Raw genomic sequence first — 27,981 nt, 5'->3', positions numbered from 1 at the left:
GGGTTACGGACAACCCGACTTACGGCATTCCGTACTGCTGTAGAATGCTATTGTTCATAAAAGAAAATTCCCTTTAAAATTCTGCTTGTGCTGAACATTGCTCCTGGACATGAAACATCTTTAGATGACCTTCACTCTAACGTCAAGGTCATATTTTTGCCACCCAATACTACATCGTTACTACAGCCAATGGACCAGGGAGTCATTTCTGCATTTAAGGCTTATTACTTACGGTGTACATTATCACAAGAAGTCAGGGCTATGGAAGATGATGTGATGGCCTTGAGAGAGTTCTGAAAGATTATAACATTCATGATGCCATCAAAAACATTGCTGATTCTTGGGAGGAAGTGAAGCAATCAACAATTAAAGGGGTGTGGAACAAACTTTGCCCTCAATTCTGTGATGATTTTCGTGCTTTTGCAGAACACATCGCCGCTGCCAGAAAAGCTGTGGTGGATGGTGGCAATGCACTGCAATCGAATATCAATGAAAATGATGTTATTGACTTGCTACAGTCCCATTCACAAGAATTAATGAATGAAGACCTTATGGAGATAGAGAAATAGCTGATAGAAACACAAGAACACGAAGAATCAAAAGATCCATAGCCAAGAAAGTTTATGACAAAAGAATTAGCTGAAGCTTTTCATCTCATTGCTAAGCTTGAGGAGCAAGATCCTAACATTTAGCAGTTTACAAAAGTTTATCATGCAGTTAGTGAGAACATCAGCTGCTAAAAGGCCATTTATGATGAAAGAAAGAAAAAGGCTGTGCAAACAACCCTAAATACCTTTTTTCAAGAAAACCGACTTCAGTGGTAAGCTTTCCTCGCTCCAGAAACAGAAGCAAATCCTGATTCTCCAGCACCAGGTCCATCCTCTCTAGCATCATCTCCATCATCTTCTGATTAATGTTAGCTTACCTTCTTGCCTCAGAAATGTTCCTTCCAGTAAGCAAGACATTGATGCAACCTTTAATATTCTTTTTTGAAATTTTTTATATCAAAACTTTTTATTATTATTATTATTCCTGACACCTCCAAGGAGTCCGAAGACTCATTGCGGGAGGACACTTACAACTGTCTCAACCACTACACCGAACTACTACGAATCATCTCCATGAACACCATCTACCACCAACCTCCACCACCACCACCACAACTAGTATTTTTGTCTGTAAATTGCATGTGTTCTGAAGGGCCGATTTGTCTGGCAGGATGAAAAACCCTGCTACCTCCGTATGAGATCAGCTAACTTTTTTGTATGAGTTTGTTTTTATGTTCTGTTTGTTTGAATTAAAAGAAAGGGCACAATAGTTTCTGTAACTTATTATTACAGTAGAGAGGTATTATTATCATTACAGTATTACAATGTATTATTATTGCCACATATGAGCCATTATAGTATTGTTATTATCATCACCGCATGTGCATCAGGGATCCGAGTTACATACAAATCCGACTTAAAGACTTTCTCAGGAATGTATCTCATTCGTAACCTGGGGACAGCTCTTTGATGGTGCATATCAGGAATTAAGATGATTTTGACAGTAAATTTTCTTGGAGAGATAAGTGTTAATAATGATATTATTATTTATAAACAAGTAACTTTGGTTTATATCTTTGTCAAACAGACAAGAGAATTTCTTATGTGGCTAGCCTATAGACAATAGACCAATTGACTGTTGACTTGAAAGCTGTTAGCTTGCTGTAGACTGATGGTGATTTCAAATGCCCTTTGCAGTTTTTCATCCTGTGTCAGTGTGAAGATATCACCAGTAAATAATGTAATAGATGAGATTATTCCTTTCTGTTCTCCATTAGATTTACATCCATCTTTACTGAGGATCATTGTGTTGTTAATAACTAATTATGTTCTAAGTAGACATTCACTAAGTATTTAATTATTGATGGCTTTGTCTTTTTGCTCCAAATTTTCTGAAACTGTTTTGTAGGTTGAGGATTTCATTATTGATCTCTTTGGACCTCCTAAAGAAACGGTTACTTTTGTCAGTGGTTCATATAAGTGCAATGCCTAGTTTCCACATTCTGAAATGTGGTCTCTTTACTTCACGTGAAATTATCTCCTAGTGTCCATGCAGTGACTATTAATTATATTTATTTTAATTTTTGATTGAACATGCATTAATTTTAATTCTAATTGGAAATCTTATGCTATTTAAGGATGAAGATCTGGTGGCAGAAAAGGTAATTGTTAAGGAATTGCCAACTGGCGCCTGTCTGACTCATGAAGAGACTCAAGAAGATATTGCACTTTTTTATGTTGTTTATGGCTCTCTAAATGTATCACAGAAAACAAATGACAAAAAGGACGAGGTAAATGTTAAACTGTTTGATATCTACATGAGAATCCAAAAATGGGAAATTTTTATTTAATGAAAATTTACTATTAAAAACCATCTACTTTCACTTATTTTGTTGGTTGTATTATCAGTTTTTAGGAAAAATTATAAAACACATTTATTTAAAGCTTACAATAAAAATGCCCTAAGCAATACACTATAACATTTTTCGAAGTGCTTTAAATGGAGATTCCAAATAAAAATTATAATTTAATACATTCATCTACTCATGATGCAGGTGTAATTAGATTTTAATAATCTCTCAATTTATAATTAAGAGAAAAAGTTCTTTTTCACTATTATTATTTTGTTTCTTTATAAATGTCACATCACAGCTTTGATATTTTATGAAATAGTTAACTTCTTGCATATTTTTTACTTACTGGGGAAAAATTAATTCTTTGTTTCCTAGTTTATTTCATAAAAATTGGCAAGGAAGGGAGGGGGGAGTGAAGAAGAGGAAAAAGAGAAGATGTGTGTTAGAATAGGCTAATTAAATTGCTGAATCCCATTTTTTAAAAGTTCATTTAATTTCAGTGGATATTTGTAATTAAATGAGATTTAATTCATATGCATATTTAAAATTTTAAGTGACATAATTATTACTATTGCATGGGCACCTCCATGGAGTCCTAAGACTCATTATGGAAGATCCAAACTATCCACATTATCTATTGTACCTCTCATTGAATCCATAATCAGACAAAGCCCTCACAATTGACTCAGGCAACCCATTTCATTCATTTACCACTCCCCGAACAAAAAATCTAGTCTTCACACACTTGCTAAGTACACTCTTACATAATTTCCAGGTAAGTACTGAAATATTTTTTCTGTATTAATCCTATAAAATCCTTTAAGTGAATTAATTTTTCTATCATACTCGCTTTTCTGCTCATCATATCTGTTATCCTATCAACCTCTGTTATCATATCGATCTATCACCTCTTCCATAGCAATATCTTCACTTGGATGATATATCCTTGCAAAATCTTCACTCAGTAGCTCTATTATTTTGTCTGCCACCATCTCTTTATCATCAGTGCTCATTAAAGTTATCATTTTATAGTCATTCTTTCTCCTACTTGCCACATAATGAAAGAACTCTTTGGTATTTCCTTTAGCCTGCTTATGTAATTTCTCATCATAATCTGCTTAGGCTTTCCTTACCATGCTAATCACCTTTCTTGCCTGACCCTTCGGCTGTTCATGAGCTTGCTAGTTATTTTTCTCCTTATATACCCTCCACAATATTCTGTTTTTGCAGCTCATGCTTAATGATACTGCTTATCCATCCACCTCCTATCTGATTTACCATACTAATCTTGAGCATACAGTGTGATATTGCTTCTTCCAGATATCCCCCCCCCCCCCATGCTCTGTGAACTTCCTTACCTTGCAGATTTTTATGCCGTGGCACTGCTTCAAATTGCTTCTTAAGTTTGGCATGATTACCTGCTTTTAATTCTACACATCCCTTCTTAGCTGTGATTTCCATATGTTTCATTACCTCCAAAGGCAAAACACATGATCACCCTCCACAATTGGAGGCAATATTTCCAATTTAGTTATGAATAGGTCTACTGATCTTATAACAGATCCAATGCAATCTTATACCCCATCACATGCTGCTTCAAGTAATTGTCTCTCAGTAAGTGTATAAATTCCATTTCCTTCCTATGATGTGATCTTTCCTCCTTCCAATCTGTCTCCGAATTTGAAGTCCCCCATAATAATTACTCGACTTCCACTCTTACTAATCTGCTGATGCATGTCTTCCACATCATTTATATAATAAAACAGATAAAATTAATTAATTATTTAGAAACTATATCAAAGCTAAATTCTATTTAAGATAACATAAGAGAAACATTCTTTCATATAGATAGTTTACTTACACTAACAATGATGTCCTATTTTAACATGATAATTGTTATATTAGATTTAAGATTCTGGATTATATACAGTCCTGTTTATAGTTGACTTTTAGGAAGAAAGGTTCCATGGGTAGAATATGTGCCTTCCATATGATTGAGATTTTTAGAATATCATTATTGTTTAGATTTAGGGTGGTTGATAAGAATCTCACAGGCTTCCTTAAATTTACGTTTATACCATATTTTGGTGTGAAGTAAAGAACTGGTGCTTTTCCAGTCAATTCTATGTAAAGTGTTCAGGGCATGATTAGAAAGGCCAGCTTCACCATAGTTATTATATTTAATGTGTCGTTTATGTTCCTTTTGTCTATAGCAATTGTGCATCCTATTTTCCCTATATATGGTAGATTACACGTACAATAAATACGGTATACTCCAGGGTGGGCCAGCAGTGGGAGTGGGTCTTTGGATGAGTTGAGTGAGCTTTTTAATTTTGCAGAAGGTTTAAAGGTGGCTTTGAGGTTGTATTTCTGTAGAATTCTGTTTATTTTATCTGATGTCCCTTTAATGTAAGAAATGGTTATAGTTTTATTGTAGTCCGGTTTATCTTTGTGTTTTTATTGAGTTCTTGTAGAGAATTTTGTTAATAGTGTTTTGGCTGTAACCATTTTTTTGAAACGCATTGCTGATCACTTTAAATTCTTCTTTCAGTGCCTCTTCCAGTGTCACTGGAGCAGATCTTCAGAGCCCTGTTTTTTAGGGTATTGATGACACCTAGTTTTTGTGTTGTGTTGTGGTAGGAGTTTATGTGTATATATTGGCCAGTATGTGTCGGTTTCCGGTAAACAGTGAAGGAAAGACTGCCAGAAGGAAGACATGAGATGTGTATCTAGAAACGGAAGTGTGTTCTGCTTTTCAATCTCAATTGTGAATCTTATGCGTTTGTGTTGTTTGTTTAGGTGGCTAAGGAAAGTGTCTGTGGTCATGGGACCAGATCATGAAACATCATCAATGTATCTAAGCCAGACTTTGGGTTTTAAAGGAGAGGAATCTAGAGCATGTTGCTCAAAGTTTTCCATACAAAAGTTAGCAGTAGGAGGGGGGTATAATGGCGAGCCCATGGCTGTGCCTTCTTTTTGTAGGTAGAAAGCATTTTGCCATACAAAATAACCAAAACGTATTATATGCGCAAAGAGCACCGCAAATGTCCCAATCAATGACACAATCTGAACGATTGTGTCATTGATTGGGACATTTGTAAAGAGGGCAGAGACGTCATAACTGACTAATAAATCATCTTTTTCTAATGTAATGTCTTTGATTATGTTTATGAAGTGTTGTGTGTTTCTGATATAAGAGGGAGAATGACCTACCAACTCCTTGAGTGTTGCCGCTAATTTCTTGGCTAGGTGATAATTCAGGCTGTCTATACCTTTGACTATCAGCCAGAGTGGTGTGTTTTGTTTGTGTATCTTTGGTAGACCGTAAATTCTCGGAGAACAAGCGTAGTGCAGAAGTAATTTTTTGATTGCATCTTCGTGCCATGTAGTAACTGATTTAAGTAGGAAAGAGTTTATTTTTTATTCTATTGGTTGGGTTGTTAACAATTTGGTATGTACTATTGTCTGAAACTAGCAGATTCATTTTTTCTAAATATGTGGCAATTCCTTTATCGGCTCTAGTTATTATGATGTCCAGATTTGATTTTAGTGATTTCACTGCTGTTAATTTGTGTTTCGTCAAGTTGCTTGTTGTTTTCTTATAATTTATATTTAAAATGTTGGCGATTTCTAAATGTATTTTATCTGCATGTGGTATTTGGGATGAATCTTAAGCCTTTTTCAATATTACAAATAAAATCCAGTTTTGTTCGTCGATCTGGGTGTTACGGTAAAATTTAGACCTTTGCTGAGTAGCGAGAGTTCATCTTTGTTTAAGGCATAGTTGGATAGGTTAACTACGTTACTATTACCTGCAGGCGATTGGTGGCTCCTGTTATTTCTTGCTTCTGGTTGTTAACGTTCACTGCGGAGAAATTCAAAAATGTCCATTGGTTTTGTTGATCTTTTAGTCCATGAAATTTGAATATGAGATTTTCTTTCTTAGTTTGAAGGATATGGTTCGCCATGTTGTCCGTAATCTTCTCGTGGATAACCCAAACATCTGAGTTCAACTAACTTGAAAGTTCAGATTTTAAATTTTGTATACCTGGTTTTGAGTAAAGGCCAAGTTTTTTCTAGTAGCCTGGATCTGTTCTCTGAATAATGCTTTCTCCATGAGGTGGTATATTCGTTTGTTGAGGTAAATTTTCTCTTTAGTTTGATGCAATTCGGAATGATATTGCTTTCCCTACAACATTTTAAAAATGCCAGTTGATTGATCAAACCAGAAACATGAATCTTCAACTTGACATATTGATTGTCGCTGTTGCATCTCCATGAATTATCAGAATCTTTTCTTTTAGTTTTGCACAGTGACCAGCATTCAGATTTAGAAACCGCCAACATTTTAAATATAAATTATAAGAAAACAACAAGCAACTTGACGAAACACAAATTAACAGCAGTGAAATCACTAAAATCAAATCCGGACATCGTAATAACTAGAGCCGATAAAGGAATTGCCACTGTTATTCTAAACCGAACCACATATTTAGAAAAAATGAATTTGCTAGTCTTGGACAATAGTACATAATTGTTAACTACAACCCAACCAATAGAATAAAAAATAAAACAGAGAAACTACTTAAATCAGTTACTACATGGCCTGAAAAAAATTACTTCTGCACTACGCTTGTTCTCCGAGAATTTACGGTCTACCAAAGATACACAAACAAAACACACCACTCTAGGTGATAGTCGAAGGTATAGACAGCCTGAATTATCACCTAGCCATGAAATTAGTGGCAACACTCAAGGAGTTGGTAGGTCATTCTCCCTACTATATCAGAAGCACACAACACTTCATAAACATAATCAAAGTCATTACATTAGAAAAAGATGATTTATTAGTCAGTTTTGATGTCTCTGCCCTCTTTACGAATGTCCCAATCAATGACACAATCCTTCTTTTACAGGACAAATTACCTCCTGATATCACAGCGCTCTTTGCACATGTATTACGTTTTAGTTATTTTGCATTGCAAAACACTTTCTACCTACAAAAAGAAGGCATGGCCATGGGCTTGCCATTACCCCCCCCCCCCCCCCCCATTGCTAACTTTTATATTTTTTTATATGGAAAATTTTGAGCAACATGCTCTAGATTCTTCTCCTTTAAAACCCACTGGCTTAGATACTTTGACGATGTTTGCACAATCTGGCCCTATGGCTGCCAGGCACTAGACACTTTCCTTAGCCACCTAAACAAATAACACAAATGCATACAGTTCGCAATTGAGATTGAAAAGCAGAACACACTTCCGTTTCTAGATATACATCTCACGTTATCCTTCTGGCAGTCTTTCCTTCACTGTTTACCACCACACAACACAAAAAATAGGTGTCATTAATACTCTAAAAAACAGGGCTTTGAAGATTTTCTCCAAAGAACAAGCACTTAAAAATGATTTAAAGTTATCAGCAATATTTTTCTAAAAATGGTTACAGCCAAAGCATATTAACAAAATTCTCTACAAGACCTCAATAAAAAACAAAGATAAACCAGACTGCAATAAAACTATAATCATTCATTACATTAAAGGGACATCAGATAAAATAAACAGAATTCTACAGAAATACAACCTTAAAGCTACCTTTTAAACCTCTTGCAAAATTAAAAAGCTTCCTGAACTCATACAAAGACCCACTCCCTCTGCTGGCCCACCGTGGAGTATACCATACTTATTGCACCTGTAATCCCCATATATTGCACTTGTTTCCCCATATATGGGGAAACAAGATGCACAATTCCTATCAGACTAAAGGAACATAAATGGCACATTAAATATAACTATGATGAAGCTGGCCTTTCTGATCATGCCCTGAATAGTTTACATGGAATTGACTGGAAAAGCACAGTTGTTTACATCACACCAAAATATTGTATGGACGTAAATTTAAGGAAGCCTGTGAGATTCTTATCAATCTCCCTGAATCCAAACAATAATGATGGTCTAAAAATCCCAAGCCTATGGAAGGCACATATTCTATCCATGGAACCTTTCTCCCTAAGAGTTAACTATAAACAGGACTGTAGATAATCCAGAATCTTAAATCTAATATAGCAGTTGTCATGTTAAACTAGGACATCATTATTACTGTAAAAAAACTATCTATATGAAAGAATGTTTCTCTTATGTTATCCTAAATAGAATTTAGCTTTGATGTAGTTTCTAAATAATTAATTAATTTTTTAATTTTATATGTATTTTTTTTTAATATATTATATTTTCACTAGAAGTCATGGCAGTAGAATAAACCGTTGATCAAATCATTGTTTCTTTAGCATACTGTGTGAAATGTAACTCAGCTTGTCCTTGTATATTTGTATATACTCCAGATGATGACCTTAATATGAAGGTCGAAAGTCCCCACCCCAAAAGTGTAATTCCATAGAAAAATCCTATTAGGTCTATAACTATTCCCAACTCCTCATCTCCTTTAGGACAAAACACTGACTTCATCTTTCCTGTCTTCTCTCTTATGGCCATAGCTCCATACAAGACTGTCAAGGTTGCTACAGGAGCTATTAGAAAGAATTACAGTCACTAGAGCTGAATAAGCATAATTAGTAATAACACTTTTTCTCTTCATAATGAAATGGCCACATCTCTTCCATCCTACCTATGGAACAACATTGACAGTGTTACATTCAACAAAGCAATAGCGATCTCAGAACAGAAGAAACATACATATAATTCATAAGTTCAACTTACTCCTTCAGAAGAAAGAAATACATAAAAAACAACTAGATTATTCAAAAGTAGTTATTAACCTTTCATCAAGAGTCCTAACAAAAGAAGAGAACAACCTTTTACTTAAGGGTTTTAACTTTGCCTTAATCCCACGTTTCCTACCAAAAATTGATATCATAGCACAAATAGAAAAAGGAATTAGAAATCTACCAGACAACATGGCAGATCTTATCTGTATAGAGTACAGCTTTACTATTAAAAAGCAGATTACCTCATAGGAATCTACTTACAATGAATATGCTTGCCTTAAAAAAATTAAAGGATGACAAAAATATTGTCATAATCAAAGCGGATAAAGACAACGCAACTGTCGTTTTAAATGCTACAGAATATGATAATAAAACGAAAAGTCTCCTGGAGGATACAAACACCTACAAACCCTTAGACAGATACCCAACTTGGCATACACACAAAAAAACAAATGATCTCATAAAAAAAAGTGCCTCTCTGGACGGAAGAACTTAAAAAATACTTACAATCAAAACATCCTTTGATACCAAGAATCTATGGTGTTCCAAAGATCCACAAGACAGATATACCTTTAAGACCAATAGTAGATGGAAGAGATTCACCGACTTGGCGAAATACCTCACCAACATGATTTCACATCATATAGGAAAAACATCTTCCTTCATAAAAAATAGTACACATTTCATAGAAAAAGTGAGATATACATTGGTCCATCAGACATCTTAGCAAGTCTAGACATTATCAGCTTGTTTACAAACGTCCCGAGACAAGAAATTTTGAATCTCCTAAAAGACCTCTTCCTTCCGGACATCTTAGATCTTTTTAAACATTGTATAAACAATATTTTTTTCACCTATCAAGACATAATCTGGGAACAAAAAGGACTGGCCATGGGTTCATCATTATCACCGGTATTAGCAAACCTATTTATGGAAAAATTTGAAAAGAATTACCATAAAAAAACAAAAATATGGCTATGCTATGTAGACGATATTTTCATCATATGGAATGGAACAACAGATGAACTTATCAATTTTAAAGATTATCTCAACAATTTGCACAACACCATAAAATTCACTTTAGAACAAGAAGAAAATAGAAAACTTCCTTTTCTAGATATTCTATTAGAAGTTAATGAACTCACCTTCTCAGGATATAGGAAGCCAACCAACACAGGAAGATTTCTAAATGCAGCCTCACACACTGATAAAAGAAGTGCAGAAAAGTTAGCAGAACTTGGTGTTAAGAAGGCGCGGAAATCAATCGCACTTGAAAAGAAGATGGAGGTGATTTGAAGAATGGAAGATGGGCAGACACGTGCTAATGTCTGTAGAAGTATGAACTTACCTCCATCGACTGTTACTACAATTATGAAAAATGCAGATAGAATAAAACAAACTGCACAACAATCTATGCAATACTAAATGCAAAACATGAAAGTTATAGCAGGGGTAAACTTCATGAAAAAATGGAAAAAATATTATCATTATGGGTGGATGACTTGAATCAGAAAAACATTCCTCTGACGCAGGATGTTATAACTGAGAAAGCAAAACAATTTTTGACGATATTAAAAAGACAGATGGAAGTGAAGAAACATTTTTAGGAAGCAAAGGTTAGTTCATGAGATTTAAGTCTCGAAGTAAGTGCCATAGTGTCAAATTATGTGGTGAGGCAGCAATTACAGATGTTGTGGCTACGGCTGCTTTTCCTAAAGAATTTCAAGACTGTGTAGAACAAGGAAGTTATCCTTCTGATCTCATTTTTAATGTTGATGAGACTGGACTCTACTGGAAGAAGTTGCTATTAATCACCTTCATATCCTGTGAAGAACATTCCACTCCAGGTTTTAAAGCTGCAAAAGATAGACTTACACTTTTGTTGGGTGCAAATGTTTCTGGAACTTTGAAGCTTAAACCAACGAAGCTTACCATTCACAGACACCATGTGCCTTCAAGGGGCTAAAAGCCATGCTTTCAGTCTATTGGAAATGAAAAAAGAAAGCTTGGGTTACACAAGCCGTTTTTATAGATTGGTACACAAATTATTTTTGTCCTAGTGTGCTTTGCTTCTAAAGAAAATGATATGCCAGCCAAGGCACATAAGTTGGTTAGGGGTTGTTACCAGATTAATGTAGAGAAAACATTTCATGGAGTAGAGGGTGGCAATGGTAGAACTAGAAGATATCCATGGAAGCTGTATAAGGAGGATGGGAGTGAGAAGCAGGTTCTTTGAGTGGAGAGTGATTGTTATATGGAATACATTGCCTGAAAGCATGGTGAATGCAGGAACTGTGAATGGATTCAAGACCTAGTTTTATGATATTTTGGCATGAAAGAATATAGAGCATGAAAGAACCTGGCTTGATGAGTTCTTTGACTCCATGGAAGTCAGATAATAATAATACAGTAAAAACCCCTTTTTTTTTACACTTTTCAGGGGACTGATGGAGAAAAGTGCAAATAACAGGAAAGTGTAAATAGTAGGAAATGTAAAAAAACATTAAAAAAGGGCTAAAAGATGACTTACTGCTAGTATGTGAGTCTACATACTAGATTACAAAATTTAATAACTGAAAATAAATGAATTTACAGTTACTTACATTCTATTTAAATCTATTAAAAAATCTTTAATTATTATTATTATTATTATTTCGGCAACTCCAGGGAGTCCTTGACTCATCGAAGGAGGCTCTAAACATCATGTCCACACAACTATACGACATTCTCACAGTATCTATCATACCTTGCCTTGAACTTGCTCACCATCATAGCACCCACAACAGACTCTTGCAGCTTATTCCACTCATTTACCACACTAAAAGTAAAGAACCCAGCTCTAACACCACTGCTAACCACACGCTTGCCCAGCTTCCATAGGTGTCCCCTAGTTCTCCCACCACCAGTCCTGATCTCAAAAATATCCTCTGAATTAATCCTATAGAATCCCTTTAGCAGTTTGAATGTCTCAATCATATCTCCCCTTTTCTGCCTATCAACTAGTTTCTGCAACCCACAAATCTTCAACCTGTTCTCATATGGTTCATTCCATAGACCTGCTATCATCTTAGTCACTTGCCTCTGGATCCTCTCCACCTCCTCTCCATCAAGAAGGAACCGAGGTTACCAAATCTGGGCACAGTAGTCAAGATGAGGTCTTATCAAGGCTCAGTACAGAGGTACAATAACTTGCTTGTCTCTGCTTGTTAAGGTATTTTTCAATAACCAAGTTGAGTTGATGAGCTGATTTAGCTACTTTCGTAATGTGTCCCTAAACTTCATCTCCCTATCCACCAACACTCCCAAGTCCCTGGCCTCATCAATCTCTTGGAGTACAGTTCCACCCATGTGGTATACTGCTGCTAATCTTTTCACCCCAAAATGCATAACCTTACATTTTGTCACATTAAATTGACATCCATTCTCCTTAGCCCAGAACTCCAATCTATCTAAGTCATCCTGCAAGACTTTGACATCTTCTGCATTCACTATCACCCTACCCAACTTTGCATCATCAGTGAACAAATGAACTGTTCCACTTAGATCCTTCCCTATATCGTTAATGAACAGATTAAACAGCAGTGGTCCAAGAACAGAACCCTGCGGCACCCCACTAGTCACAGGCCGTCTTTTGGACTCCATTCCTGAATAAATCACTCTTTGATATCTCTCCATCAACCACCCACCTATCCATCTCACCAACCCTATATCCATTCCCATATGTTGTAGTTTACGGATTAGAAATCCATGTGGTATCCTGTCAAACACCTTTGCCAGGTCCAGCAGTATCACTGTAAACCCATTACCCTTATCCAGTTCAGCCGTCATCTTGTTATAAAACTTGGGCAAGTTACTCAGGCATGATCTACCCTTTACAAAGCCATGCTGTCCCCTGTACAGTGTCTCATTTTCATCAATCCATTCCTGTATTTTTCTCTTGACTACTTTCTCCAAGACCTTGACAACAACTCCTGATATGCTGATCGGTCGGTAATTTGCAACCATAGTCTTGGATCGTCCTTTATGCAGTGAAACTATTTTCCCCTCTTTCCACGCCTTCGGGACTAAACCAGACCCAAGACTTAGATTAAAAAACATGGTCAAGGGCACTGATAATTCCTTAGCCGCTTCACGCAAGACCCATGCTGGTATACCATCCAATCCCACAGATGTATTCACATTAAGGTTCTGTAATAGACTATTCACCTCCACTTCATTCATCACAATTCCCATATAAATTAATGGCTCCTTCATTTTTTCAATGTCACCACCTGGATGATATACTTTTTGCAAAGTGCACGCTCAGTAACTCCACTATATCGACTGGTTCAGTGACCTCCTTACTATCGTCATTCCTTAAAATCATTTTGCCATGTACAGTTTTTTCTTGCTTGCAGCATATTGAAAGAACTGTTTGGGATTCTCTTTTGCTTGCATAGCTAGTTTCCTTTCATAATCGGCTTTTGCTGTTTTTACCACACTCATTACCCTTCTGACCTGCACTTCATACTGTTTGTGTGCCTGCAGGTCACCCCTTTCTTTAAATTCCCTCCACAGTTGTTTCTTTTTTTGCAACTCAAGCTGAATGGTGTTATTCATCCATTTAACCCCTACTTGTTTTACTATTCGGACCCTAGGTATACAATCAGCCATAACCTCCTGTAAATGCTCGTTGACCACTTCCCATGCTCTATCGACGTCCAGCCCTTGCAGTTGTACATGCCATGGTACTGATCCAAGCAATCTCCTAAGCTTGTCATACTTGCCAGCACGGTAATTCCACATATACCCTGTCTTAATCAAAAATTCCACACCTTTAGCCACCTCCCAGGTCAAGACCTTATGATCACTCTCACCAATAGGTGGCAACATGGTCATATTCATTACAGTCAAATTGTGAGATGCTATTACCAGGTCAAGCACTCTCACACCCGTAGTATTTTCATTTACATGCTGTCTCAGATAGTTATCCCTTAATAATTGAATAAAATCCATTTCCTTCCTCACATGTGTCCTCTCCTCCTTCCAATCAATGTTACCATAATTAAAATCCCCCATAATAATTACTTAGTCCTCATCTTCATCCCCCCTTTTATTCTTTCTATCTTCACAAAATATATCATAGCTTCCTTCTCTCATTCGTTCAGGATGTCACCTCATCCAACCATGTCTCACTTATGCCGACTATTTTTGGGTGAACAAATTCAATCAATGCAACCATTTCATTTCCCCTTATTCCTGATACTTCTGGCATTTGTATACAAACATAACAGCAGCTCATTCCTGGATCTATAGCAAGTTTCACTGATACCACTTATTAGATGTGACTTCTCCATACTTTCCTCGAGGCATTTCTTTTTCTTCTTACTCATTCCAGAAACTTTAATTCCAACTGTTTCCCTACATCCCAGGTCATCATCCTTCCCTTTTTTGTCTACACATGCATTCACTTCCTCTTGGAGCATCAACCTTTCTCACGCTGTGTTTCCCTGTCCACTTGAGTCTTTCTCTCTGTTTTCCTGTTTGTCTTGCACACTTTTTCACTCCTCTACACTCATGCTACCTACTTCTTCATTCATAAGCAACACTTCAATCTCTCCTTCCTTACTCTCCTGCTCTTTCACATCATTTCTTGCTTTCTCAGATTCATTCTCTACACTCATTACTCTCCCTTTCACAGCATTTTCTCTTCAAATTGCACACCAAAACCATTCAAATTCATTCCATCACTCTTATACAGTTTAATTCTTCCTTCAAACTCGTTCCACACATTAAAAAACTGCACTTCTTTCTCTTCACACATTTCTGCTAATTCACGCTCTCCACCTCATCTCATCACTGTCATACCTGGGAAACACACTGACTACCCTTCCTATCACACTATCTTTTATCCTTTTCAACAACCTCCTGATATCCAATCTTACATTCTCCTTGTTTTCAGTCAAGTCATTTGTCCCTACTATCCTACCGACTTCTATGTTTGCTTAGTCCTATCCAACACTTCAATTGCTATTGATTTTACCTCCATGAAACAAACCTTGTTTTGACCTTGTTTTTTCCACCTTTCACTCTTCCATACATCTGCAATTCTCTTCATTTCACTTTGCATCCTCCCCATCTTCACCAACTGAGTTTCCAAATCTTGTGTCCTTTTTTGACTTTCATTCACTCTATTTTAATGTTAGTCACACACACACACACACTTGTTCGCCATCAATCCCACTCATCACCTTACTGTTAACTACACTTTGTTTCTCGATATCATTATTGTCCACTTTATTTTTAATTTCACTGTTTTTTTTTAACTTTGAATAAATTATCACCTATTTTATTGTCAAACTTTTTTTCATGCTATTGTTTCCACACATGCTCTCTGAACATGTGCACATAATAACCATCTCACCGTAACAAAATCAGACAAGGGTAAAGCTGTAGTTATCATGGACACCACTGAGTACAACAAAAAAAAATTATCTTCTGTTGCCAGGAGATTCTCCAGAGCCCTACCAACAGCCAAATTAACAAAATTCCTTATTCAACAGAGTAATTAGTTAGGATGAAGACACTAAGAAATTGATGACTCATTTTGGTAGAAGTCTGCATTTTTATGGCCTTCCAAAAATACTTGAGGAAGAAATTCCACTGAGACCTATAATGGACTGCATAGACTCCCCCACCTATTGCTTAGTTAAATTCCTAGCTAGTCTTATAAGTCCACCACTGGCCACACAAACCTTAATGAAGAATTCATCAGGTTTTTTAACAAAAATAAAAAAACTTAACCTTTCAGCTTACAGACTTTATGATTAATTTCAATATCCAGTCCTTATTTATTAGTGTATCTCTGGCTGACAACTCTAACTGTTATCAGATGAGTTTCCTCCAGACATAGTTGAACTGTTCGACCTTGTCATGCACTCATGCTATTTCATCTGCAGGAGCCAATTCTACAAACAGATTGAAGGAACTACTTTGGGAAGCCCCTTGTTACCTGCACTTGATAATTTCTACTTAGAGCATCTTGAAGAATCCTATTCTCTTCATTACAACCCAGATATGTAGATGATGTGTTTGCCATCTGGTTAGACTCAGAAGATTCTCTACTTATCTTTTTAATCAAAATTAACAGCCTACACCCATGCATTAATGGTAAAAGAAAAGGATGGACAATTAGCCTTCTTGGACATCCTCCTTTCCTGAACACCTTCTGAAATACTACTATTTATCTTAAACCTACCTTCATAGGCCACTATCTGCAGCAAGATTCAGCATTTCATACATCTCCAAAAAATGGGCATCTTCAAATCTTTGTTCAACAGAGTCAGTGGCGCACCCAGAGAGGGGGCCAAAGCCCCCCCCCCCCCAAAAAAAAGAAGTTAAAAAACACTAGAAAATTTTTCAAAAATACTTTTCCTAATTAAAATTCATTTTTTATTTATGTTGTGTCATGTCTTCTATTTCTATACTACTTATGAATTAGGTGTCACATAAGGTGAGAGAACCCTCTAGCAGTGTTTCTCAACCTATGGTCCACGGACCACTTGTGATCCGCGACAATGGGACAGGTGGTCCACAGGCTTAAATTAACCAAATAAATCTATATATTTTAATTATCCAAACAAAACAAATTAAAATTGAATAAGTAAGTAAAAATTATTAAAATAAAATGAATATGTGTACTTAAAAAAAAAAAAAAAAAAAGCAGCAGAATGTTCATTCCATGAACATTCTGCCACTATTTTAATTTGTAGCGGCAGAATGACGAGTAATAAAAGAGCGGTGAAGTGAAAAACAATATGGTTTTATTGCTTCCATCTTCCCTTGCTGTTTTGTCAGATTTGAAGTGAACATGTGTTATCCACATGATTACATTTCAACCAATTGCTTGTTGTTTATTGATTTTTATTGTTGAAGGTTTTCCTCCTTCAACCAAGGCTCAATATATCTTCAGAAGTGCTAAGTAATACTTAGACAAAATGTGTTGTGAGTTAACTCCAGTATTTATATATTTTTCGGAAATCGCGCGAAAAGCAAGCTGACAATTGAGTTGAAATGCTAACTCTCCTCAACTGAATTCCAATAATATGTGAAACTGCCATAACAGCATTCACTATATATATATATATATATATATCTTAGTTTTAACACGTTTACGAATTTTAACACTTTTGGTTGAATTTTATTGCTGCCGAGCGAACTCACACAATCTAATTAATAACAATAGTTTTTAGTTAGCTGTGTTTGATGGTGCAACATATGGTTTTGCTTTAGTCTATATATACAGCATAGTTTCTGTATGAGGGGGACATGTGATTTATTAATTAGTGTCATTTTTATACCAGTTGTCTCTAATTGCACTATTTGTTGAGAAATATATTACACAGACTGCTTATACCTTATTCACTGACATAATAAAAGTACTAGTTTTCTTGCCTCTGCAATATAATGACTATTGGGGGAGAGTGTGTTGTTTACCGCAGGAGCAAGTTACTATCGCCTTTCTCTGAACATGTTTCAGCTTTTTTTCATTTGCGAGGTATATGCGAAACTTTTTTCGAAAAATAAAATTAGGGGTGAGAGTTATATGCAAGTAAGAGTACAGTATTTCAGTTATGGATAAGTATATTGGTACCTTCTTTAAATGAAAAAAAATCTCGGATGACAGTGATAATACAAAACGAGTTTGTAATGACAGTTTGTGTGTAGTTTCTGAAGAGAAAGAGATCTGTAATGAATCCACAGAAACACAGAATTCCCATCATTTGCAATGCGATAATATTAATACGCTTAACGAAAATATTAATAAATAATCCTTTAACTTATGGATCTGAGGGCTGGGTCAGAAGTAAAACACTTGACCAAAGACTAGAGACTTCAGATATGAGAGTCCCGAGAAAGATTATAGGCGTGAACAGATGGCATCAATGGCAGTATCATATTAAAAACAAGGATATTAGGAAAGAACTTGACATTGTCAGCATCCAGGAATGCATTAGCAGAGCTAATCTCAGGTGGTATGGTCACTTAAACAGAATGGGCGAGGAAAGATTAGCAAAACAAGTGTTCTCTTCCAGGTTGGCAGGAAAACGACCGAGAGGAAGACCAAGATATAGGTGGATTGATATGGTACAAAGTGCTTTAGATGATAGAAATATAAGATCTGATAATATTGGAGTGTTGACAAGTAACAGACTGATTTGGAGGAAAATTGTAGATAGGAAATTAATGATGTAATTTTTTTCATGTAGTACTATCATATCCTGTACACCCCTTGAGGGTACATGCAGGAATTTGATGATGATGATGAATAATCCTTTAAAGATAATTAATTTTTATTCATGATAGCATAGAATAAAAGTCTCCCAGATTTTTGAGAGAAAGACAGTCATTTCGATTTAGATTTGGCCGATGTAAAATAGCTTCACAATTTATTTAAAAAGGCGTTCATGTTTGAACCTGAATATAGAAGAGAAGAGCTTTATCTCACTGGTTATTATGAGTTGTGTCAATGCTGTGTTGTGCTAGACAAGACTTATGAGGTTTCATGTATTCAATATAATATTGATGTTCTTTAATTCTTTTTTCCACAGAACGGCCCGTTTGTCCAAAATAAGATACATTGCATTCACAACGAATTTGGTAAACACCAGCCAAAGATAGAGGTGAAAGTTTGTTTGTAGATGGTAATGAATAAGAGATTTTGCTGATAGGAATATACGTGGGAATCAGATGATATTTCAAAATTCTGCCTATTGGTTCTGAGATGCCTGGAATGTAAGGGATTGGAACTCTGCAGTCTGTTGAGTTAACTTGAGGTAATGGAACATAGGAATCAATTTAACTGCTGGATTTGATTAGGGTTGTAAACCATTTAATTCTATTAACTTTTTTTTTTATAGTAGACAATTCTTGTTGTAAGATTATTGGAGAGGAGCACACTTTATGTGCTCTATTAAATAAGGATTTGATAATGCCAACTTTTTTGAGATGTGTGATGAGCAGACTTTTGATGAATATATCTGCCAGTAAATGTAGGTTTTCAATAGACACTTGTAGACAAAGTACTAGAAGATGTCCATGTAAGGTGGATGTCCAAGAATGGTAAACTACCAGAATTTTCTTTTTCCATGGTGAATTGAATACGTGGGTGAAGGTTATTTATCTGTTGTAGAAATGTGGAAAGTTCTTCTTCAGCATGTGGCCAAGTAGCAAAAATATCATCGACATGATATTTTTTCTTTCATTTGTTGATGAAACGTGACTTCATCACTATGACCCAGAGACCACAATCAGTGGAGTGGAGACACAAAGGTTCTCCAGTTGTCTGTTGGGATATGGATGGTGTAATCCTTACCAATTACTTCAGAAAAGGTGAACCTATTACAGCAGCCATTTATTCAACGATTCTGAAGGAAAAATGCCACGGGAAACTGAGCAGAGATGTGTTGCTTTTGAAGGACAATGCACCTGCTCACACTGCTTATGAAATCCAACAAACAATACACAACTTGGGCTTTTGATGTCTGCCTCACCCACCCTATTTGCCAGACCTGGCCCCATCTGACTATTTCCTATTCCCAAATTTAAAGAAACACTTGAAAGGAACAAAATTTACCAGAGATGATGAAGTAATAAACTTTTTTCTCAGAGGATTGCAAATGATGCAGCAGCATTGTAACAAGTGTGTAACACTTCGTGGGGAATATGTAGAATAATGTGTAAGTTACATGGTTCTATTTCAATTCCTTTGGTGATTATTACAACTTTTCAGCACATCCTCATAATGTGCATCCTTGTCTTGCCTCTAATTTTACATCCAGCCATCTTCCTGTATTTCCTTCAATTCTAACTGCTGACTTACAACTTAAATATAGGTTATGTATTGCTTTGTTTAATGTTCCATGTAGATTATTATTATTACAGGTATCTCCATGGAGCCAGTAGACTCATCGCTGGAGACCCAAACTATCAAAGCGATATCTATCATATCACTTTTTGAATTCATTTACAGACGAAGAACTCGCAACTGAGTCAGGCAATGCATTCCACTCATTCACCTTCTAGACGAAAAACCTCATTCTTACACCCTTGTTAACCACACTTTTCCTTAATTTCCAGGGATGACCTCTTGTTCTTCCATCACTTATCACACAGCTGAAATATTTCCCCTGCTGTGTGATAAGTGATCAATCTTATAAAATCCTTTTAGTAATTTAAATGTTTCTATCATATCCACTCTTCTCCGCTTATCAACCATGGAACCTTTCTACTTTTCGCATGTTCTTTTATTAGTGCTTAAATCTGGATTTATTGGCCTGACAGCTGTTTCGAACTATTGGATCTTATCAGAGACCAGGCAGAAATCGAGAGCAAAAACTCTCAATACTGTAGCAATCCTATGTTAGAAAGTTAAATTCATCATAAGTGAACTTTTGCTAGGTGCATAACCAAATTACTAATGAAGCCTTTTGCCTGTATATTTTAGTCCTAAGTAGGTATTTCTGTAAACAACCTGGATTAAATGAAATAACAGGGAACAAAATTATAATTATGTAAATAGATGAAATGCTGATTATTTCTTCTTCCCCTTCCAATTGAAGTTGTAATTTTTATTTTTAGATTTAGAAATTCTTTCTTTCGATGATCTGGGACCAATTACCATAAATTAGCTTCATTTAAGATGGAAAATTTGAACTGGTGCTTTTTTGTTTCAGTTCACATTTTTTTATTTTTATTTTTATTAATCTTCTAAAACTAGTTGAATTATAGATAATGAATTTTAAAACTAATTGACTTATATAGCCCATTGAGAACTAAATATATTGTAATATTATAATTTTGTTTGTATAATATAAATTTTTTACACATGTAGAATATCTTATTTGTTGCCCACTCTGGAGAGATTGTTGGTGCTTTAGCTGTGATGACAGGTGAACCCTCGCTTTTCACTATTAAAACTCGACATGCAAGCTGTATTGGCATGATAGGGAAACAACAGATCTATGAGTAAGAAAATGTTTGTTCTTCAGCTATTAAGAAAGGAATATCTATTTAGCATTTAATTATATTTGTATATGTGAAGTGTATTGTAAATTGTATATTGGTTGTATATTTAAATTGTATATTTAAGGGTTAAAGCCAAATAACAGAGATCCTCCAAACAGCCTCTGATTTCAGTATCCATTAGGATACTGAATGAATAAGGATATGATATATAATAGACAAGCTCAGGTGTTGAATGTTATTCATAACTTATTTTAATAGTATTACAAACACCAATCCAACTAAATTATTTAAAAAAAGATGTTTATTAACTGGCTTATATTTTGCTGGATTTCAAACCAGCATCTCTCTTACAACATTAGAGTGTGCCGAATTAGGACTTTGTCCATTAGAATTGAATTATTTCACTTACTCATTGTTGCATGTTAACTGTAATGTGCAGTTTTCTCTGAAGATGCTGGTTCGAAATCCAGCAAAATATAAGTCGGGTAATAAACATCTTTTGTTATAATTTAATCGGTTTGGTGTTGTAATACCATTAAAATAGTTACAAAGGATATGCTAGCAATTTGGGACTTAGTGAACCAAACTGTATCCTTTATTGGCTATAACCGAAAATTAACATAGTGGTACAGCATGATGAGATTTCATGCCAGCTGGGGCATCACCTGGTTAACCAAGGCCATCTTTTTTTTTTATCAGGAAGAAAGGACAAGCACTTAAAAGTCAGCTACTGTTTGTAGCTGATGTTTTAGTGTTAGAAATAAGGAGTATCAATGGAAATGAAATCAGACTTACAGAACAACTGGATAAGTAGCATGTGGACATAATTGGTGTTACTGAGATAAGGAAGATAAAAACAGATGAGATACTACTAAATAATAAATGTAGGATGTTATATTTGGGCAGTAATGATCAAGGAAAGGGAGTAGTGAGAGCATTCATCCCCAAATATGAAGATAAACTTCTAGATTGGAAGGCAATTTCAAGGGCAAATGGAAGTTCTAAAGAGGAAGTGGAGCGATTTTTCAAGTCATTACAGAAGGCAGCTGATGTAAAAGAAAAATTGTAAAAGGTGGTCCTTTTAGAAGATCTAAGCAGCAGAGTAGGACATGAATCCCACTAGAATGCAGAAAAGTTTTGAGAAAATTTGGAGGAAAGGGCAAGGCTGATAATGGTAAGTACGTGCTGAATTTCTGTTCATGATGTTTGCTTGTCATTACTCACACAATATTTTAACATAATGATGTACATAAGTTCTCATGTTTTCTGACACAAGAAATAATCACTTAGTTTTAAGTAGAATAAAAATAAATATCACACTGAAATAACTATAAGAGAAAGTTTTTTAAAAACAATTCAAATTGGGTGGTTTTTACAGGCAAACTCGTAGAATCAACTATACAAACATTACTCAAAAAAAAAAAAAAATTAAACAGTTTGAAATCAAGAACCAAACCTTGAGTCTTGGTATCAGGCTCCAAAGAAAACATTGATTCAGCATGGTAGATACATAGTGAATGAGACTATTGAATGAAATAGACCGACAGAACAGTGGTATAAAATCAAGCAGAATGCAAAACAGGAGTGATATTAATACTTTAAGTAGAAAAAGCAATCAAAATCCTGGAAGGCAGCTGGAGTAGATATCATTTGCTCAGATATGGAGATATGAAAGTTTAGCAGTGGCTACACTTCATAATTCAGAACAGTCTAGCCATTGCAAAACTTTAACTCCATATTTGAGCAGGTCAGAAGACCCAAGGTCAAATTATAGATGATTGGAGTATAGCTGTCATAGCTTACATCTATAAAAAAAAGGGGGGGGGGGAGGAATGAAACTGAATGTGAGAATTACAGAGGAATTTCTCTAGTGAGTGTTTTGCAGATAAGATTTATGCGAGCATATTTGGGAAACATGAGGAGAAAAAAAAATTACATAAGAAAAATCATGAAGGAGAAACTTGGAGAAAACAAGCTGGGCTCATGCAAAATTGATACTGTCAAGACCAGGTTTTCACTTTATGAAAAATAGTTGAGAAATCATTGGAATATAAAAAATATCTGTACTTAAGTTTTATTTATCTGTAAAATGCATATGGGAAGGTGCCCACAGAGAAGCTTTTGAAGACTGCAATTACATGGAGTTGCTAAAACATTATGCAAATCAATACGTAGTCTATATTTAAGTTATAAGTCAACAGACTTGAAGAAATACATGAAACTGGTTTGATATAATATTAAACCAGTTATATTGTATCAAATTGAATTCAAATTCAAACTTTTCTGACTATGACCCACAATAAAAAAAAAAAAAAAAAAAAAAAAAAAAAAAAATTAACTTCTGAAACCACCTCACATGTGATACCTCGAGGAACTGAGTTTGTACACTACCAGGCAACTCACAGCAAAGGTGAACCAAGTACCAAGCACTTTGTCACCTTCCAAAAATTAGTTGAACATTTGATACCCATCAGCCACCCAACATAAACTAGTTTTTGGAAGGCAGGAAAGTGTGTGCAGCTTACCTCACCTTTTCCTTGATGTTGCACTACCTCTAGGGTCAACTCTCTCCATCGAGATGAAATGACACACACACACTCGCATGTATATATAAACTGAAATGAAAGTTTCCCAAAATAATGTGTTCTTACTATATAAAACCGAAACCAAAATGTAACAGTGTTAATCTCAAACATGAATTTTATTAGTATTTAAATATAACATAGGAAGAAAAAACTCTAACCAGCAAATAAATAATAAGACTGCTTAAGTTGTACTGTTATTTAAAGGAGGAAATAGAAATGAAATCAAAAATTACAGACAAATATCTATATTATCCACAATCTCCAAGGTTATTGAAATTCTGGTAAAAAACGAAATGCTTAAATAGCTATTTAAATACAATATCCTCTTATGCAACAATAAATATGGGTTTAGATCCGGATGTAATACTGAACAAGCGCTATTGGAGTTTCTTAAAAAAAAGGTCTATAGTGGAATAAATGAAGGAATGCACACAGCAGCTGTTTTTCTTGATATATCTAAAGTGTTTGACTGTGTTCATCATGATCTATTGCTACTGAAAATGTCCAAATATGGCATTAGGAGAATTAGTAATGACTGGTTCAGATCCTATGTGAATAATAGAAAACAATATATCAGCTATGATATATTTAAAAGCACAACAAACATAATAAAATACGGAGTCCCACAAGGGTCAGTACTAGGACCCATCCTACTTATAATATATGTTAATGATCTATGTAAATACAAACTTTTTGGCAAAATGATATCCTTTGCTGATGATACAGCTTTAGTATACACCAAAACAACCCTTGAAGATCTAAAAAAAATTGGATTAATAGCGATATGTTAAAACTAAGTATATGGTTTAGTAACAACAGATTTAACATTAATACCGACAAAATGAGATATATGTACTTTACATTAACAGACAAATTAGATCACAGTATAACAATAAAATGGCATGAAAGGAAATGTAGTGATACTCTAAATTGTAAATGTAGCTTAATCAAAAAAACAAAAACTGTCAGGTATTTGGGCCTCCATATTTATAGCAATTTGAAGTGGAACTCCCACACCACTTTCTTAACAAATAAGTTTAGGTTCATAATTAACAGATTATGTTATGTTAAAAAATTTGTAAATGCAGCATTCTTTGATTATACAATCATAAGTGTGGTCTGATCACACTTATGATTGTACTATCATAATGTAAATGTAATTTTAGCTAGAATGAAATTTGGTTAGACTCAACTCAGATTGCACATTGATAAAAGGGTTGTAACAATGATACTTCAGGACTAGAATTGGACGTTGGATTTGAAGCCACAGTTGAGTCTCTGTCTTCTTTGTAGGCAAGAGATCATACCCATAATGGGTGTAATTTCAGCCAGTGTAGAATACATTTGTAATATTTTGAGGTTTTTTTTTCTTTTATTTGATATTTACTTATGTTTCTGTTACTGTTGCTGCGCCTTTGTAATATTTCTATCTTAAATCTATCTATCGATTTCTTTATATATCTATTTCTTTAGATTTTCTTCTATATTCTCATTCGTTATCTGTATTATTCTTTATCCATTACCTTACTATATAGTCAGTCAGTCAGTCTTAATTCCTTTTCTCTACTTTCAGTATATTATACTTATACTGAGATTTCTAGAAATTTATTTGATTATTCTGGACTGCGCCACTAAAAATCTCTAATTGGCATAAGAAGTTAATTATACCTCTAGTAAAGCACCTCTGTACAGTTAATTACAGTCGTGGCTAACTCCTAACTTAAATTTCGTATCAAGGTTTAATTTCTTTCCCCACTTACAGGATCGGGTTTATTTGGGAACAGTGCAGTTGCTAAAAAGATCAGACGGCACTTCTTATAAATAAAACATATGTTTATTCACACTTTGACAATAATACAATGTATACACTTAAATGATGTTACTATCATTATCTCTCAAGGTTAAGCATCAAGATTAAAACATCATATAGAACAACTCTTGGGCAAGTTATAAACATCAAAGATGTAAATCATCAAACAATTAATTCTGTATATCAAATAACTATCATTTTCTCTCAAGGTTAAGCATCAAGATTAAAACATCACATAGAACAACTCTCAGGCATGTTATAGGCATGAAATACGTAAATCATCAAACAATTAATTCTGTATATCAAATAACTATCAGCCCATTTACAATCTAGGAATTATCATGCTTTGACAAGTAAATATCTCCAATTCTAACTTTCACAAAAAGAATGTAACACTCACTTAGCAATCGACCTTTCACAACATTAAAATTCTAAATTCTATAATTTTCTTATCAGCTCTTTTAAACCATTTCAATGTAATACAATGCAAGCTTAAACTTTCATTAACATCTTTTCAGTTATTCAAAAAGCAGATTTACTTCATACGAATTAGTTTTCAATCTATTACATCTTTCAATCCTATGAATTCAGTCTATCCAAAACAGTCCTTCACATCATAAATTAAGAGAAAGTTTTCGACAAAAAAATTCAATTTACATTAATTCTTTCATAGGCACAATTGCACTTTAATCGTATCTTCTCTTTGGGCTTATTCTGGATCCCCCTTTATTGTTATGGCTGGCTCTGTCGCTTCAGACGCATCATGGACACCGTGTTCTCCTCTGGAAGTACTCACAGGGATGGAGCGTGATCTTTCGGCATAGTAGGCACTCGGACATAGGGTCATCATGGTCTTGGGTCGCTGGTCGCTCTGCAAGGTTTTGCCTCCGTTTTTCCTCCATGACTTCATCTGGGATCATACATAGTCCATCGATCGGCTCCCTTCTTTTCTCCTGGCATCACATCTCTCCAAGTCAATCCACCTTAGTCCATTCCTGACCTTTTTATTTCATCTCTCTCTGGACCTTGCGTGAAGTTTCTTAGACCCCAAATATTGCCGCGCAAACTTTGAACTAAGGTCTGAGATCCCCGTACCTATCACGTGATAACTCCTTTCCTTTTAGAAAGTTCCGACTTCTATCTCCCTGAAGTGTAGTTTAATCCCTTTTTCAGCATAGCGTAACAGCTTCTGATGTATACCGCCCCCTTCTACTATCGACCTTGACGGCAGTGTCGGACTGCTTTGGTTACAATGGATTTCCATTCTACCCTATACCAAGTGATACATCAAATATATTTCTGAACTCTAAGGTAATTTCCCCTAAACTTCTATTTTTAGATACTTGTTTACTTTATTTTAGCATGCTTAATTCCTTGGGGTTTCTACAGATGGGCATTTTGTATTACTTATGTAGGTAATTCTACCATACTTCTGCTCCCTAAGGGATTTTCTTTTGAAATACACACTCATATTTTTTTATCTACAGTATCATGTAAATTTTTCTGGGCTAATTTTATATGGGCTGATGTTATTATTTACATCTATTATATACAAGTTTACAATTCCTTGAATTTCGGATGTGACTCCTGTAAAATCGATGCACTTGAACATTGTAAGAATTATGATGTTGCATGGAATTTTACACAGTTTGGTGTTAGGCTAAACCCCAAATTGCTTTCTTCTCCTTTCTTCAAGATCCTAATGTATATCTGGTAATGAGGTATACTGAAGGATTGCATCTTGGAAGATGAGAATTAAACATTGTTTTAGAAGCCAATTGGTTTTCTGCATTCCTTGTAAGCTACTGGGAGATCTTGCCATTAAGCAGGATATCCCCTCCCCCCCCCCTGAATTTGAAAAAATACAAACAAATGCTTTAAAAAATATTTATTTTACATTGGTAAACTTGATTTATTTTTCTATTTTTATAGAATACTCCGTCAGAAGCCATTAGTTGTGTTGAACTTAGCACAGAGCATAATCAAGAGACTTTCGCCTTTTGTTAGACAAATTGATTTTGCTCTTGACTGGATCAATGTTGAGTCAGGAAGAGCCATTTATAGGTAGGCTTACTTGAAATCGGTGCTAACCATTTATTAAATGATTTCTGTTAAAGTAACTAATAGAATACAGTCAACTCACATTATATCAAACTTGTATGGACCACAAAAATAGTTTGTCATGATGAATTTTCTTTATATATTAGTCTATGGAGCTTCACTTGCAATTTTAATAGTTTGTAGTGTTGTTTGATACAGTGCGAGTCAATTGTAATTGATTTTAAATGTTTTAATTAACATAGTTAATTAAAATTTTAAGCATATTATTATACCTAAGAATCCTAAGAATGTTAATAGACAAGAACCTCCATGGAGTCCAAAGATTCATAACTGACAGTTTATGATAACCATGATTCACATACACCATTATATCTTCCCTTAAACCCATTCATTG

General features: G+C 35.0%; 1 protein-coding gene across 2 annotated transcripts in view; it reads left to right on the top strand.

Moving 5' to 3' along the window:
* Positions 1-27,981, top strand: part of sws (patatin like phospholipase domain containing sws) — a 945,916-nt gene that overhangs the window by 285,419 nt on the left and 632,516 nt on the right. For both annotated transcript variants that reach the window (XM_090396526.1, XM_090396525.1), the window contains exons 13-15: positions 2,186-2,338; positions 20,998-21,131; positions 27,459-27,590. In XM_090396526.1, the coding sequence (XP_090252652.1) occupies positions 2,186-2,338; positions 20,998-21,131; positions 27,459-27,590 (419 nt within the window). The remainder of the gene's footprint in view (positions 1-2,185; positions 2,339-20,997; positions 21,132-27,458; positions 27,591-27,981) is intronic.

The sequence above is a fragment of the Typopeltis vanoorti genome, chromosome 8, assembly GCF_054136105.1.
Source record: "Typopeltis vanoorti isolate ZY-2024b chromosome 8, IOZ_Tvanoo_1.0, whole genome shotgun sequence".
Lineage (NCBI taxonomy): Eukaryota > Metazoa > Arthropoda > Arachnida > Uropygi > Thelyphonidae > Typopeltis > Typopeltis vanoorti.
Note: the sequence above shows the minus strand (reverse complement) of the source record. Positions and strands in the feature narration are given on the sequence as shown.